Source organism: Antechinus flavipes, chromosome 3 (assembly GCF_016432865.1).
Source record: "Antechinus flavipes isolate AdamAnt ecotype Samford, QLD, Australia chromosome 3, AdamAnt_v2, whole genome shotgun sequence".
Lineage (NCBI taxonomy): Eukaryota > Metazoa > Chordata > Mammalia > Dasyuromorphia > Dasyuridae > Antechinus > Antechinus flavipes.
Genome location: NC_067400.1, coordinates 367,543,266 through 367,560,374, shown reverse-complemented (window position 1 = coordinate 367,560,374; position 17,109 = coordinate 367,543,266). Strand labels below are relative to the sequence as shown.

The 17,109-nt window shown below is 31.3% G+C and overlaps 1 protein-coding gene across 1 annotated transcript in view; it reads left to right on the top strand.

Annotated features, from left to right (window-relative positions):
* Nucleotides 1–17,109, top strand: part of LRP1B (LDL receptor related protein 1B) — a 2,056,943-nt gene that overhangs the window by 1,449,058 nt on the left and 590,776 nt on the right. Inside the window, exon 41 of the mRNA XM_051990638.1 lies at nucleotides 1,541–1,912. Coding sequence (XP_051846598.1) covers nucleotides 1,541–1,912 — 372 coding nt within the window. The remainder of the gene's footprint in view (nucleotides 1–1,540; nucleotides 1,913–17,109) is intronic.

The following is a 17,109-nucleotide window of genomic DNA, read 5'->3' as shown; positions in this document are numbered from 1 at the left end:
TTTATCAAAAAAAACACCTCTTTCTTATGTACTTAAAACTTTCAAGTAATACTCTTCCTTGGTAAAGATTATTAAGGAAAAATATGACGTATATGATAATACCTATGTGTATGTGTATGTATTTTCATGCACTCCTAAATTCATATATATGTGAATATATATACAAACAATAATGCTATATTTACATTTTTCTTATGGAATATATATGTATAATATTTGTACACACAAATTCATAAAATAAGGAAATAGGGGGCAGCTACTTGGTGTAGGAGAGAGCACTAGTCCTTAAGTCAGGAGGACCTGAGTTGAAATCTAGTCTCAGACACTTAACACTTAACATTTCCTAGCTGTGTGACCCTGGGCAACTCACCTAACCACAATTGCCTCAGCAAAAAATCACAATAATAATAATAATAATAATATAAGGAAATAGGATTTAACTATAAAGAATGGAGGAAAATAATAGGACATAGCAAAAATATGATAAAAGTAAATAGTAACTAAATTATTAAGTATATTATACTACAAGATATATTGAATTCCTAGAATGTTTTATTATGAACATAAATAATAATGATAGTCAGAACTTATATAATGTTTTAAATTTTACAAAGTACTTTAAAACAACTCTGGGAAGTAGGCATTACTATTTGTACCATTGTACATTTAAGGAAATTGAGGCAAACTGAGGATAAGGTCTTACCCGGGGTCATACAGATAGTTACTTATTTAAGGCTAAATATGAACTCAGGTTTTTCTAACTCTAAATTCAGCATTTTTTCACTTCACCATCTAGCTGAATTTGAATTATATTATAAACCATTTCATCATTGAAATATATTTTATAACTAGCAAAGCAATTTAGAAAGGGAAAAAAATAACCAAATTCTATTTCCTTGAAGAAAAATTATAAAACCAATCACACAAAAAAATTTATATGACTCTCTTCTTAAAGATACCTACATGATTTGAAGGGACATTATGTAGGTTTGATAGAATATTTATGCTTTTTCATTTCAATTCAGCAAGTTTTATTAAGTAGCTACTATGTATGGAATTCTAATTATGATTAGTATTGTAGGGATACAGAATTTAGATGGAAAACTCTTAAGGGAAGAAATAATTATTTTCTGAGTTGAGGATGCTGGAGTATAATTCTCCCTAACTTCATTTTGTTGATATATGATTTCAATATTAGAAAACTATATACATTACTTAGATAAGGATAGGGACTGTGAAACTGTGACTTCGTTGGAATAAGAAATCTTTAATGATTAAATTGTCCTTACTACTACCATTTACAACTAAAAGTCTTAGAGAGCTGACTGATTCAAAAGTAATAAAAATTAATTTTTTGAAGGTTATAGCAAGCAGATGATTACTGTTACTGACATGTAGTTCAATCTTTAATATTTGTAACTAGTCTGATAAAAGGGAAATTCTGTTCATTATAAGAAACAGAGCAACTCAGTGTTATTTGAATTCCTTTCAGATTGATTCTAAGGGGAAAAAATGCTTTTCTTTCCATACTTCCCAATAGGTACCAATGTATGTGCAAAGGATAATGGTGGCTGTCAGCAACTTTGTTTATATCGAGGAAATTCTCAAAGAACATGTGCTTGTGCACATGGATATCTTGCAGAGGATGGAGTTACCTGCCTAAGACATGAAGGTTATTTACTGTATTCAGGGAGAACAATATTAAAAAGTATACATCTTTCAGATGAGACCAATTTAAATTCACCAGTTCGACCTTATGAAAATCCACATTACTTCAAGAATGTGATAGCTTTGGCTTTTGACTACAGCTTGAGAAGAAAGGGGACCAACCGAATCTTCTACAGTGATGCACATTTTGGAAACATACAGCTGATTAAAGACAATTGGGAAGGCCGACAAGTAATTGTTGAAAGTGAGTAAATATTTTTTAAAAATACTAGAAATGTTTCCTTGTATGAGACATATCATTATTATAAAAATTGAATAACAATCTATGATTATAGCACTCAATGAAGGGATAATTGCATATAACTGTACCATGTTCCTAATATTCCCCATATTCTCAAAAGAAATAAGACTATATGTACAAAGTACATATATGATCTTCTAGATTTAGAAATTTCCTCCATTAATTCAGATTATGACCCATCTTTGCCTGTCATCCTCTATAGTTCTTCTCCATATCTATGCATAATTTCATCACAAAGAGTATGTCCAACCTGCTAGAAGCATTTTTCATCTTTTCCTGACATACCACAGGTACCAGTGAAATATCCTGGCTGTCTATCTGCTGTCCCTCCCTCTCACCATCTCATCTACTTATCCTCCCAAATGATATCCTTTACTTCACTCCTTCTATTTTCCTCCCAGATTATATGTTATAGTTTACCTAAACCCATTATGAGACACTGCTTACCATTTGTTTCATAATTGTTTTAAATTCTTTGGAGACTATTGAATTACATGCCTCGCTGAGATATACTAATAATAATAGGGTATTGGTATTAAAAACACAGGACAACAATTTTAGTACCATTAAAGACACTCTAATCTGCTTACTTGTCACATTCAACCTTGCATCAAATGCATTGTCCAATTATACTATATGTCCCAGACATGCACTCTGATAGAAAGTTCGATAGCATTACAGTTCAAGAGCATTATGTGCTCTATAGGTTGTAAATGTCACAATTTGGATCATCAACAACCTCTATAAACTTCATTTTTTTGATGTGGGTGGTCATGTCAGACTCTCTTGACTGGTTACATTTCACTTTCTGTTAAGTCCCGCAATGTCCCAGGGTTTTATGTAGCTAAAGTCATGTCATCTGCGAACAGGAATAATTGGAGTACCTTACCATCCATAAAAGATTCCTTCTACCTTGAAATTCAGTATTAGTCCTCCTCCACCAATTTGAAATGCATGTCTATATCTTGCCATTTTATTTAAGATCCTAATGTTTATTATATGGGAGTACTTTACCAGTATTATTTCTATTAAATAAATTAATTAAAATCTTGAATAATTTTGATATATAGATGGGACAAACTTTATTGGAAAAGGCAGCATTTAATTCTACTATGTCAAATTCATTTTTAATAATCAACAAGCATAAGAGAATTTCCCATTTACTACATCTTTCAGACATTAGTGAAATGTGTAGTTTGTTGTTATATATTGCTTGTGAATATTCCCATGTTTCTTACTAATTTCTTTAGAAACAAAGGCCTTTATTCTTGTATAGACAATTTGTTTATATACTTTATGTAGGTAGCAGACGAAACATATAAATAGAGGGAGTTGATTTTTTGTTGAATCTCTTGTTAAGATATAATATGTTTTCCATATTTTTAATGTATTTCCCTATTCAAATATGTGATATTTTTCATAGTGATCTGATACTTATCATAATAAATAAGCAGTATCTAGAAAACGAGCATGTATTATATCAGGTTTCTAATATGGAAATCTTAAGTTGCTTCATTAAAATAATAGTTACAAAATATATAACCTTCCACATTAAGATGCTTTCTTTTCTGTTGGATCTTTACAAACTATTAAGTCATTAGAGTTGATAGAGACAATAATTATCAAGGGAGATGTGAATTTACAAAGTTACAAAGTTTACTTTGTGACTCTCCCATACTTGTGAACTCCAATGAGTATTTAAATACTTCTTGCTTATATGAGCTCTCTAAAGGTCTGAACACAAGCATTGTATCACTTAGTTCTACTTAGTACCTTGTTTCAGGTTTTGGCCTAAAACATCTCCTTGTAAGATCAGATTAATGATACTGAAGCATGCTAAATTGGATAATTATAGTCTCTATCAACTCTAATGATTTAAGAGTTTGTAAAGATTCCAACACTTTTCCAACTCAAAACTAGTGCTATATCTGACATTATATTTTGAGGTATCAAATAACAATATGACAAAAATCAGGAATTAATTTGTTAGAAAATTTTGGTATAAAACTTTATTTTCCACATAATTAATCCTCGTTTCTTCACCCATAAAACAGGGAAGTAAACTTTGAAGTTTCTTCTAGTGCCAAATTCTACAGTTCTTTGATTAATTTGTATTCTATAGATTTCCAAACATTTTGTTTATTATATTGTTGAATATTCAGAACAATGCTAAGTTGAGGTAATGTCCTTAAAAATCTCAGTTTTTTACAAAATCCTTAAAAGCAACCCAGAGTCTTTCCCACAGAAACAAAACAAACAAAAAAAATTAGAGACCTCATTAAAAACACATATGAATTAACTTTTAAGAAGCATTAGACAAACTAATTTTATGCTTAGTTGAGTTTTAACTTTTTGTTCTTGCCCGCAGTAGAAGTGTGACAATTGGTACAATTTTGTGATATACCGAGATTTTTATTTTCATTTTAGTACTGATTTGTAAAAAGATAATTCTATCAAATGTACTTCCTTTCAGATTTAAAATAATATTCTAGACTTAATTTAAAGCTTAAAATTTTAAGCTTTGTTAACTATTGCATTTCTTTAGTTTCATCTGACTTATAAAATCCAATCAAAAAAAGTTCCTGAGATACAGGAATTTCAAATTGAAATTTTTTGGGGAGAGACAGGAAGTATGAGAGGTAAGATATCCTAATGTTTGTAGAATCAAATAATATGAGATCATCTTCAGTATTAAATGCTAGTCACTTAAAACAACAATAACAAAACTGATTTCACTTGAAACTCAGTGAGTTATTTTCATGCTTGTGAAGGCCCTCACATTCTATTGATTAGTTTTCTGGCTAAATCCTTCATTTAAGAGAAAAGACTTGTTAGAAACCAATAATTTGGAGAGATTTGAAAGTTAGCCCCTTTTTCTAACATCCTTATTTTAAAAATTCAGCCACTGGAAGTATATTATTGATAATGACATTGGGCTAATTTTCTTTTTTTAGACCTCACGCAGATTGGGAAACCATTATGCTCTTCTCAGTCCAGGTGGGGAAAAATCTGTGAATGAGTTGTCCAAGGTTGGGGGAAACCTACAAATAAATAAGCAAAGTTTATTTACTTTAATAGACTCAGCCTCTCATTGTAATATTTATTCTCTCATTAATTGTTAACTAATCAGAGTTGAATACCATCTTCAGAAACACTTCTCTTCCAATGGACATATAAACTTTGAGCCTGCCACCATAAAAGTCTTTGCGGTAATAGCAAAACATCTGAATATTCATTCTTTTTTTAATGAATTAATTAATAAAATTATTAAATTACCTAGAAATTATGTCTCTTAAATATTTTTTAAATGTCACATATCTTTGTCAAATCTGAAGTTAGGGAAAGAAAAATCCAACTTAGACCAGTTTGACAATTGAAGACCTGATACACAAGGTAAGAAAAGGATGCATTAGGAGCAAGTAACATCATTATCTTATGGCAAAGAAACTTGCATTTACAATTTATAATGCAAAATGTATAAACTGAAAATAGTCATTATGATGGTATTTTGAATAATGTTTGAAGAAAGGAGGCTAGCAATTGAGGTTGGAATTTTTCTCCTCTTATTAGGAAATAATTCTCCTCCGTAAGAAATATGTTAAATATGTTAACACTGTTAAATATGTTAAATATGTTAAAATGTCACTTTAAAGAAAAAACAATTCTTTGTTTTATTAAATGATTTTCCTTTTACTTAGTGGTGTAATATAGTTGTCTTAATCCTGGAAGTATAATTCTACAATAGTGTACTGGACTTGGGCACATAAAGACCTTGGCTTGAATCTCTTCTCTAATGTGTTTTAGTTGTACAATTGTGGAGAATTCACTTCATTTTTCTGAGTCTGTGTCTATTATCTGTAAAATGGGAAAAATAACATCTATAATAACTCATGGAATTATTAGACTCAAATGAGATAATGTAAGCAAAAGAGTATGCCAACATGTGCATATTCTGTAAATATCAGGAGAGAAAGAGTTAAGAGAGTGGCTAGAAAGCTGGCCTGGATGTCAAGAAGTTCCAAATTGATGTCCCACCTGTGACATTTATTGGTTCTGTGACTATAATCTTTAACATCAAGGGCTTTTAGAGCTTCCATTTTTCCCCCTTATTTTGATAATCTCTTATTCTGACTAGAATTGATCAATTTATGAAATAGCTGTAAATCTGTCATAATATTATTCTCTTAGTAGTTATCCTCAGAAGGCACAATATTTTAGCATTGTACAATACCCTAAACATAAAGGGATTCTTTTAAAACTTAGCATTTTTGTTTATACCATTGTACCTACTTATAACTTGTCTGCCCTTTACATCTGTCCAAATCCTGCTAATTCTTTGAGTAATTCTTTCAAAACTTCAGTCTATGATGATCTCCATTTTTGAATTCTGAAATCACTATTTATATCACTCATTTTGGAATTTATCCATGAATTAATGAATAAGTAATTATTTATTAAGTGCTTGTTCTGTATCAAGCATTGTTGATTGGAGCCCCAGGGCAAATGTTTGACAAGGGGTTTCCAGGAATGGTGGTGTTGATTTTGATGACAATTTTCAGATCTAGGTTGTAAAGTTTGAGGAATGGGGAGAGCAATATAAACTGCAAAGGGGTGGGAAGTAGCTTGGTGGGTTTGAAACTGGACATAATATGGTAAAAGGGTCATAGGGAATCTTAAAGCCCTATTATAGCTTGATGTCAATTTTTTATGTCTTTGGGAACAGCTAGAGAGTTCAATGGAGTCAGGAGGATCCAAGTTCAAATCTGGCCTTAGGCATTTAACTTTTATTAGCTTTGTAAACCCCCGTTGCCTCACTCAGAACAAACAAAAAGAATAATAGTTCTTTTGTGTATGCATCTTCTCTTGCCAAGTAGAAACTTAAATTGTAAAGGCCAGGGAGTTGATGTATTTCTTTTATATACCTGGTGGCAATTACAAAGTTTTATTCCTGTATAGTAAATCCTCATTAAGTAGATGTTGAATGGTATTGATTATTATGGAAATTCTACCTCCTGAATCTCAGGAGAGAGCTTGGACAAATAGACTAAATATTAGGAGAGCATACTAGCAAGTAGTCAGTGGAGATTGAAGGAGGTCATATTCAATAAATATTTCCATTGAAAGCACAGTAGAGTAGGACATGAATAATGACTAAATTAGACATGAGTCCTGCTCTATTATAATTAACAAAATAAGTAGTCAAAGATAAACAAATCCTGAAGTGAGAATTATGTAGGTTATCTAGATTGAAAACTGAGGCATGATGTACTGATAGCATGGCAATAGGAAGTTAATGGACAGCCAAGCAAACAAAAGGTGTCTAGCTAAGTAGATCTAGCAAAGAGCTTAGGCAAAAACCAGCTCAGAACAGATCTTGAGAGCCAGTTTTTATTTATTTATTTTTTTCCATGTGAGTATATATCTATATAGATAAAGATAGAGAGATGCATTTATGTATATTTACATACACACACATACCACTTGGAAATTGGAAAATACTACACATCAGGGCTTGATTTATTATTTTGTTGTTTAAACTTGAGTAATAAAAAAATTAATAATACTGAATAAAGTTAAACATGTAGCATACAGATTTCACCCCCAACTATCTGTTAAATATTTATTAACATAATCATGGGCATAGGCATGTATTATAATGCAGCCTGTGGTTTCCAATTTCCAAGAGGCTTGGTGAGAAATTCCAGAGCCCCTTGAAGCAAGTGTGGTATAGGGAGAATAGCTGAATAAGAATTCAATAGATAAGTATAAAAGACTTATTAATGGGACTGGAGTATTATATCCTTTAAGTAGAAAAGAAAACCAAAACTACAACAATCCACAACAAGAGATTATTAGAATCAAGACAATATTAATAAAACTCCATACTTATTTAATAGAGTACTTCATTGTTTAAAAAGTACTAACCTCTCTACAATCCTATACAAGTGATGAGGATTTTTTCTCATCTTATTTTATACACATAGAAAGTGAGACTCATAGTCACAAAAGGTTAATAATAGCTTTGAACCCCCTTCTAATTCAGAATTCCTTTCTACCACAACCTGTTGCCTCACTTATATGAACAACCAGTGACAGTAATTAGTCAACCATATTATAATAATTATGTCTACCATACTTAAAGGATAGTGCATCTCAGGATTGATGTATAATCAACTATAGGAATTGAGAATATTCTGGCACTCTTGGCATATATTGTATTTTAAAAGGTCAATAAAAGCTGTAATTCCTTTTTTTTTTGTTTGTTTTATTTCTACATATTTTCATCTGCCGTACTGTATAATGTTTTATTATAAATGTTATGATGTTTCTTCATGAGTCCAAATGAGATAAACTTATTGGGAAAATACTTAAAAAGAAATGAAAGTTAGATAGATATATAGATATGTACACACATACCAGAAGAGAATATTTGGATATAATCATTTCGATTCTTTCCCATTTTGAAGGATACATGACTTCTGTAACAGAAGGAATGGCAGATCAAAGAAGCGATATTTACATAATTGCCATATGCCATCTCTTTTTGTGTGGAATGCAGGATTTTGCCTATAAGTTGAGTGTGTTGTAACTATATAAAGAATGATGTTTGGGTTGTAGGCTCATCATAGAGATCATAGTGTTAAAAGTAACAATTCCTATGATAAATATAAAAGACATTTTTCTGAAAGATTTAGACTTTTAAGTTTTTATTTCTCTTTCAAATACAAACATTTTAAAATGTCTTTGTTTACATTAACTTTGATAGCTCTCTGGGATTCTCTCTTCACATTAGTTTTGGTTTGTTTTTGCATTTATCCATCACATTCCTTTTTCAAATTTTTTAAGCTAAAAATTCAAGTCTAATTGTTTACATTTTCAGATGATTGGAAACATTGCTATTTCAGCCTTTTTCTTCTAAGTTTGCAGTTTTAAGGATCTTTTAACTCATACAAAAACTTGGGAGTAATTCAGAAAGATTGCTCAACTTGTATTTTGTACCCTTCATTTTCACATGCAATATTAAGTGCAATTATTCAACACATTGGTGTCATGAGCTTATGTCAAATGATAATAGCAGATCAATGTTTGCTCTTGCATATATCACATTTAATAATACTTTCATTAGATTCAGCTTCAGATGAAGCTACTTTGTCCTTATTTTCACTTTGCTGACTGATTTATTTTTTAATATTTATTCAAGATTTATGTTTGAAGATATCCAGTAAATTTGGCAATTGTTTCATGAAGATGAAAGATTGGTGACAATCCCTTACTCAAGAGATGCTTATGTTTGAATAGCTGCAAAATAGAATAAAATATTATGACTTTAGATTTAATTATTCATCTATAAAAGTGAAGACATAGCTCAATATTAGAAATTGTTTATATTTCTAATGGATTGCATACTCTAATAATTGAGTACACAAACATATCACTATTTACTTCTAACTATACTTAACCTCATGCTTCAAGAAAATGGTTCCTCTCCATCTATATATTGTTTAATTTATTATATATATTTTTATTGAGTCCTCAAAATAAGTGATAGGCAGTTTGGTAGAGGGAATAGAGTACTAGACTTACAGATACCTAGGCTTGGAAGAGTTGGTTTCAAAAGCTGCCTCTGAAATTTATATATTTATATAATGCATATAATTTATATGCGTGATCTTGGGATAGTCACCTAAGTAAATTAATTTGTGTGCATCAATCACTTAAATAGCCTCGAATATAAATATGCCACAAATACCTCATAAACTACTCTATTCAGGGGATTTTCCCTATCCTGAGAATTTCATAGATTTTTGTATATTTTTAAATGATTTAAATTTATATTTTAAAATTCCATCCCAAAAATGTGTTCTGAATTCTCTCCCAACCTCTAGTTCCTCCTTGTCCATCCATTTGCACATCAGTTCTTTTCCCTAAATGTGAATAACATTTTTCATCATGAGTCCTCAGAGATTTTTATTTATAATTGTTGATTATTATTACCATATTGTTGTTAATATGAATGATGTTTCCTGGTTCTGCGCACCTCACTTTGCATCAGATCATAGAAATATTGCAAGAATTTTCTGAAACCATATCCTTTATCATTTCTTACATGACAAAAGTATTCCATAATTTGTTCAACCATCACCTAGTTGGTAACAATCCCTCCATTTCTATTTCTTTGCCACCACAAAAAGTTTCCTTTGAATATATGTAACAACAATAGCTTTGGAGCCTTCTCTTGTTCTCTGCAACATTTGATTTAACAAGAAATAAAATGGAAGAAAATTAAGATAAAAGATTAATGGTCATCCTACCATCTGGGGGAGGGGGTGGGAGGAAGGAGGGGAAAAATTGGAACAAGAGGTTTGGCAGTTGTCAATGCTGTAAAGTTACCCATACATATAACTTGTAAATAAAAGGCTATTAAAATTTAAAAAAAGATAAAAGATTAAGATTAAGATAAAAAGAAGAGTTTTGCAGAAAGATTTTCACCAAATTATGGAAAGGTTGGAGTGTTTGTTATTTTTAAGGTGTCAGTATTCTGGCCATACTATGTTTTCCTGACAAATTCCATCAAGATTCACTTTTAAAGAGTAATAATAGCATGATGCAGGACTCCATGTAGCAAACAATATGGGATTTTAGATATAGACCAGCTTTGGCTTGAGTAAGTCTCTTACAGTGAAAACTGACTAAAGCAAATGAAAAAATAAAGACTCAAAATGAAATGTTAAAAGAAGCATTTTTTCCCATGAAGAAATAATAAATATGCACACATAGAAGTTTTCTTTTCTAGAGAGAGATTTATGATTTAAACTCAGAAATAAAAATAAAGGTATCATGAACTGTTGTTTTTTTTTTTTTTTAAATCTCACCAGAAACATGATGATAGGTCCTAAATTCTTAATAATATAAAGCCAATATTTGTGGAAACAAGCAAAGACACAAGTGAATCCAAGTTATATCCTTACCACACCACAGAAAAAGGGTTATCATTTGTTGAGATATCTAAAGCATTTCTATTTGAAACATGAAGCAAAATATGCTCAGCTTTTTAGGTTTAGATGGGAGAATAAATAAGCTTTTCCATAATACAAAAATGGATCTGAAGAGTGCTTAAATGCTGCTATAGAAGCATTACTTACAAATTTTTCAAATAGCAATTCATCCTGACTTCCTATGTTTTTTGGGGGCATAACAACTTTTATTCAGAAATATTTTATTAAAAAAGAACAAAAGAGAATGTGGAGGGAGAAAAGTCCATCTTACATGAAATTATCTCTTAAATGTAAGATGCTGCAAGGGGACTATTATAAAGATGGTTTTCTTTAGATTTTTAATCATAAAACTTTTTTTAAAAGCTGTATTATTTTTAAATAATAAGGAGGATTTTCATTCCAAATGAGTTAATTAGTGTGCTATCAATATGCCTTATTTTGCAACACTTTTACCATATTTTACAACTTACTTCTTCACAGTTCTACAGATTAGCAGCCCCAGAAATATTCAGCTTGTTAATTTTGAAATGAATACCTGTAGCAGTTTCCAACTATGTTATTTTTTCTTAAAGATATCTGTAAATTGTTTTTTGTAGTTGAGATCCAAATATGGGGAAAAAAAGATAGCTTGAATGTTTTGACATGATATTTAAAGGGGAAAGTGACTGCTGCCCATCTATCAAATTCTAATCCGTAATGGAAATATTCTTGGATAGGCTGTGCAAAATTTTGACCTCTAGGATTTCAGTGGGAATTCTTCTTTCATCATTCAGCTTTTTACCTCCATCTTGACTTAGCATTTTTTGATCCAAGTAGTATATAATATCTCACATAGTTTTATTTCTATTTCCAAAGCTACATAAATATCTTACAAATGTGATCATAAATTGTCAAATACAACTGAAATGACTAAAAAACTCCACCAACATAAAATAGTTCTATTGGATTTGTTCAATTGTTTTCACTTGTATCTGATTCTTAATGACCCCATTTGGGACTTTCTTTAGCAAATATATTAGAGTGGTTTACCATTTTTCATCTGCAGTTCATTTTACAAATGAAGAATGTGAGACAGTGTTAAATGACTTGGCCAGGGTCACACAACTAGTAAACATATAAGGCTAGATTTGAATTCAGAAATATGTTCCTTACTTCAGGTTCAGAACTGTATCTACTGCACCACCTAGCTGATCTCCTAAAAGACACAGATGGCCTATTGATGTTGCCTAAAAGAATATCTGGATTTTTGATTAATTGGTCATATCCCCTAAACATATCCAAAAGTAAATCCAAAAGCTGCCTGTTATGCTTAATAAAATTAGTTACATTAGTTTTGACTTTTCTTGTTCTTTATTCCCTATCTCCAGACTATTGCCAGACTAGCAGCACACATGCTTCATACACTTCCTCCAATCTAGATAATTAGAATGGCTTTCTTCCTCATTATACTCTCTATTGATCAAATATTGTTATCTGATCCTTGTTGTTGATTGTTCCTCCTCTTCAGCACCATTCTTCTTGTGTTGTATTATTTGCTTTTGTTTGATGTTTGTACAGCTTTATAATATGGTTTTAATCCCTTACATTCAACTACTATGCCTTTTCTTTCTTTTGTGTTTTTTCATTTTTTCCATAGTACATAAAACAATATGAAATATATAGTAGTTACTCAATAGTTCTTGATGGAATTGTCTGATTGATTGATTCTCCATCTACTTAAATACACAGAGGGCTTTCTTCTGATTATTTCTGTTCATTTTCTGCAATGAGGACTAGAAAGATTTCAGTATGCACCAATTCTTACAGTGTGCATACAGGCAGTGCTATGCACTTTTTCTTTCCCTTATTTCAGAAAACAAGACAAGAATCTGCCAACAATTGTATTGTACCTTTACTGTGAGTTAAAAAGTCGTATGTGCTTTATTTATTCAGTGCATTCAATCCTTCTTAGAAAGACATGTAGAAACTTTCAATAGTTGCTTTTTATATTATCTTCTTTCCTTCTACTCTTTTTCTTTCCATTTGTCAAAATTAGTTTTAAAAACACAATAGAAGTTATTGAGATCATATATTGGCTATAGAAGAAATTGGTATTTATAGTAAATGGAAGTGGTACTCATCCTCTTTTGTTTCTTGTAATCTTCTCATATAAGCATTTATTTGAATTCTATTATAATTGAAGTAAATAAGGTGATGTGAATAGAAATGAATATATTCCTGAGATCCTTCCTGTGGAGTCTGATGAGGAAGAATAGGATATAAAAATTCAGGAGTTATTCATCCCAGACATGTCTTGAGCAAACAATGTGCACAGATTATTTGTCCCAAGAATATTAGGAATGTATAGTCAAACTATCCCCACACACACACATACACAGAATTGGTCTGAGTATTATTTACTCAGATAAAAAGTAAGTGGATAAGGTATGAAAAGGAAACAGAAAATGATTAGGACCAGAATTGATTTCTTCATTGATTTACATTGATTTTTCCAATATTGTATTGCTGCTTTTTTTTTTTTTTTAAGTGATTACTCTTTCACTTATTTGTTTGGGGTATAATTAGGAACAATTTTCAGGCCAAATCAAAAGAAACAAAAAAAAAAAAACAGAAGCTTCCGTCTACATGAGTCCTTGTATAATGTAATAAAGTGCATTTTAGTGTTTCTTCCTTCTATCATATCCCAGTCTGAACCTTTGGCGTACTGAGATGTTATGTTGCTTAGAAACCCGAATTTGCAAAGTGTTGACTGAGTACAGGATTTATTACTAATCAATAAATGTCTAAAAATGATGATAAAAACCTCACATAATTAAAAGTCCTAATTTATTGCAACATCTCCAGAAATCCACAGGGGTAAACATGATGAGATGAATGATACAGGTTATTTGACAATGTCCTCTGGATTTAAGATGACAGACATTCTTCAGTCTGGAACATTGGTTGTCTGTGTCAGTACAGGGTCATTTATTCTGATTACCACAGTGGATAGCAGAGGGCATACGGAATTGCTAAATTCACTATGCAAAAAAGCATTGACAATAATCTCCCAACTTTGTTACTGACAAGAAGCAGAGGGCATGCAAAGTTCATTAGGAGGATAAAAGTTTATTTGAAAATTAATAAAAACAAAGGCATTTTGTCCTGGGTAATTATTTATCAAGGATAGGCCAAACCATGTATTCATATTTGAGAGGAAAATATACTAAATGGATTATGTAGCATTTATTTAGTGTCAGCATTTTATTTATGGCCAATTTGGTGAATGTCACAATTTTGCTCACTGATTTACCTCCGTTGTTGCCATTTAAAATGCAATAAATATGACATACGGGGAAACATGGTAAAGTATCAAAAATGCAGATTAGTATTTATACCTAATACATTATTCTCTATTGTATCATTATTCAGAAGAGAAATAAAAAACAAATGAATCTTTTAAACGATAGAACATTATAGAGTATATAGGTATATATTATAAATATGACATGGCACAATTTTTTTTTGACACTGCAAAGTTGAATCACATAAATAAATGCATAAATAAGTAATAATCAGCCTCTGAACTCCCACAAGAAGATACTCCTAAATTGATTCAAGAAAACAGTATTAGTATACATCCACATCTATATGTGTATATATACATATGCATATATATACATATATATATATATATATATATATATGAATGTTTTAAATTTTGTTAGGTACTATGGATGTACAATGAATGAATAGTAAACATGGATTAAAAGTGCTTCTATCTTATGAGACACTGGTGATATAAATAGAAAAGTAAGACTGCTCTCTCTTTAGGCTCTTTCATTCTAATGGGAGAAGCATCAGATTTCAGCTATAAGTCAGAAGGAATGGTTCCATGAACTTTAGGGGATAGCAGCAAGACAGTTTATAATGTGTCTTGTTTATTGTCAGATCCAATGCTAAAACAAAAATTTTGGCATCATGAACTTTGTTTTCTGTTCTTTTAATAGCTGCACTAGCTACTATAGCTTTTATAGAAGCACTTGAGCCACTTGCCCATCCTTTGCTTCCTTTGGCTTCTGGGACTGGCTGGAAGCAGAGGTTGTGGATGGATGCAGCATTGCTCTTCTTAAGGTGATGATTGGCAACTGGCATTAGTTGTAGCAAAGAGACAGTTAGACTGAATGATGCTTGTTATGATCAGAGTCAGGAACCCAAGGGGAGAGCTTTTATACTATTTCAAGTAATGTGTGTTTGCACAAACTCTATTCACAGCAGGGAGTGACGATCCAACGAATGTCAAGCAAGGTTGCGTGACTCTTCAAGGCAAATGCTATACTTTGCTATTCAGAAAGAATGTTTGAATACTATATAATTTTTGGAAATAACTGAATTCTGAAGGCATAGAAAAATTAATTTTGGTAGTACATATCAATAATGGCAATAATGATTTAGACTTAAAACAAGGACTGTTTGTCGAAAACTAGTCCAGATACTCTGGAATGCTACAGAGATTCTGTGGAACACATTAGTCTGGGGTTATAGATTCTAGAGATTATTTTACAATTATTCAGTAACTCAAATGAGCTGAGGTTTTGCCCATACTTTTCAGAAAATTGTTTCTGACTTCTATTTTGTTTTGCTTGTGGACACAGGATATTAGAAAACAAATATTTTTCCAAGGATGTAGCACATTTCTGAAAGGTAATATTCTTAATAAAAACATTACATTTATACCCAGAGCTTAAGTGATGAATGTGTCTATCCAAATCATTGTATATAAAAATAAAGAGAATCCTGGAGAAATCAGATTTGTAGGTAAAAAGGGTCACTGGAAAGAATTTAATCCACTTTCCATCATTTGCAGATTTCTAAACTGAAGCAGATAGAGGTCAAATGGCTTGAAGAACCAACATTTCAACAAGTTCCTCTGATTTTATATGTATTATTGTCATATTGTATAGTAGAAAGGAAACTGGATTTAGATCCAGAAAACCTGGCATTGTAACTTACTATCTCTATGGTTCAGGCCAGTCACTTAACCTCTCTCGTTTTCAATTTCCTCTTCTATCAAATGAAAGTTTTAGACTAGACAGTTTTTAATGTCTTTTTCACCTCTACATCTCATGAATCTTCTTTATTCAGTTGTTTTCAATTTATGTGGAGATATGCTTATTTTCTCTATTGTAAAACATCCAGCACCAAAAGATTGGTGACCACATGACGAATTTGGGCAGAATGACTCCTGAAACCATGTAGGGATTGTAATTTGCATAAACTGGAGAAAGTGTCCATTGAGTTTAAATCACTGATCTTGCAAAATATTAGATACTGGCAACAAATATAATATTTAAAAAACAGATGTGCATCTTTCCTGCCTTTTTTCTTCCACAAAAAGGATATTGAAAGCAAATTTTAAGAACCATTAAAAACTGGCATTTTTTCCCCTCAAAAGTGTTTCAGGAAAAATTCCATTTCATTGGATGTTGTATATAACTGATATGCTAATTTCTCCTATTAACGCTGTCAGTTACTACTTTTAACATTAATGTGACTTGGGTGTGACTTAACTGATAGACCCCAAACATCAGCTGGCACATATTGGGTGTTAAGTTATTCAGTATTTCTTTAGCATTCATTTTTTAAGTTGCAAATGAAGAGTCAAAAATGCTAAAATGGAAAACAAGTTAAATAAGTATTCTTCATTGCATCCAATTTAAGAGAGTTAGAAGTTTTGCTCAATAATGCTGACAGAACTATTTTTAGGACCATATTTTCCCATGACTTATGTCCCATGCAGCTTAGATTTTCACATATATTTAATGCAAGAAACCATTTCATGCAGCTTTGTCATTGAAGTTCCACAAAATCAATAGTCTGCCATTCGCAAGATTGCAGGCATCTGGGGGGAATACTTGCTTCTGTCAGGTGGTACAAATCATATTAAAAGGACCTGGTCACAAATAGCCACTCAGTCTTTCTTGTCCCTAGTCAACATAAAATAAAGCATTGGAAAAGTCATCTCCCACAACCTATATTTCAATAATCAGAGGAAAAGTAAGACATAGGTTCCTGAAGTCAGGACATGGATCTTTATACTCATACATTCACCTACTACAAAGGAGAAAAATTTCTGCCTTAACTATCAATTGCAAAAATTTTTCC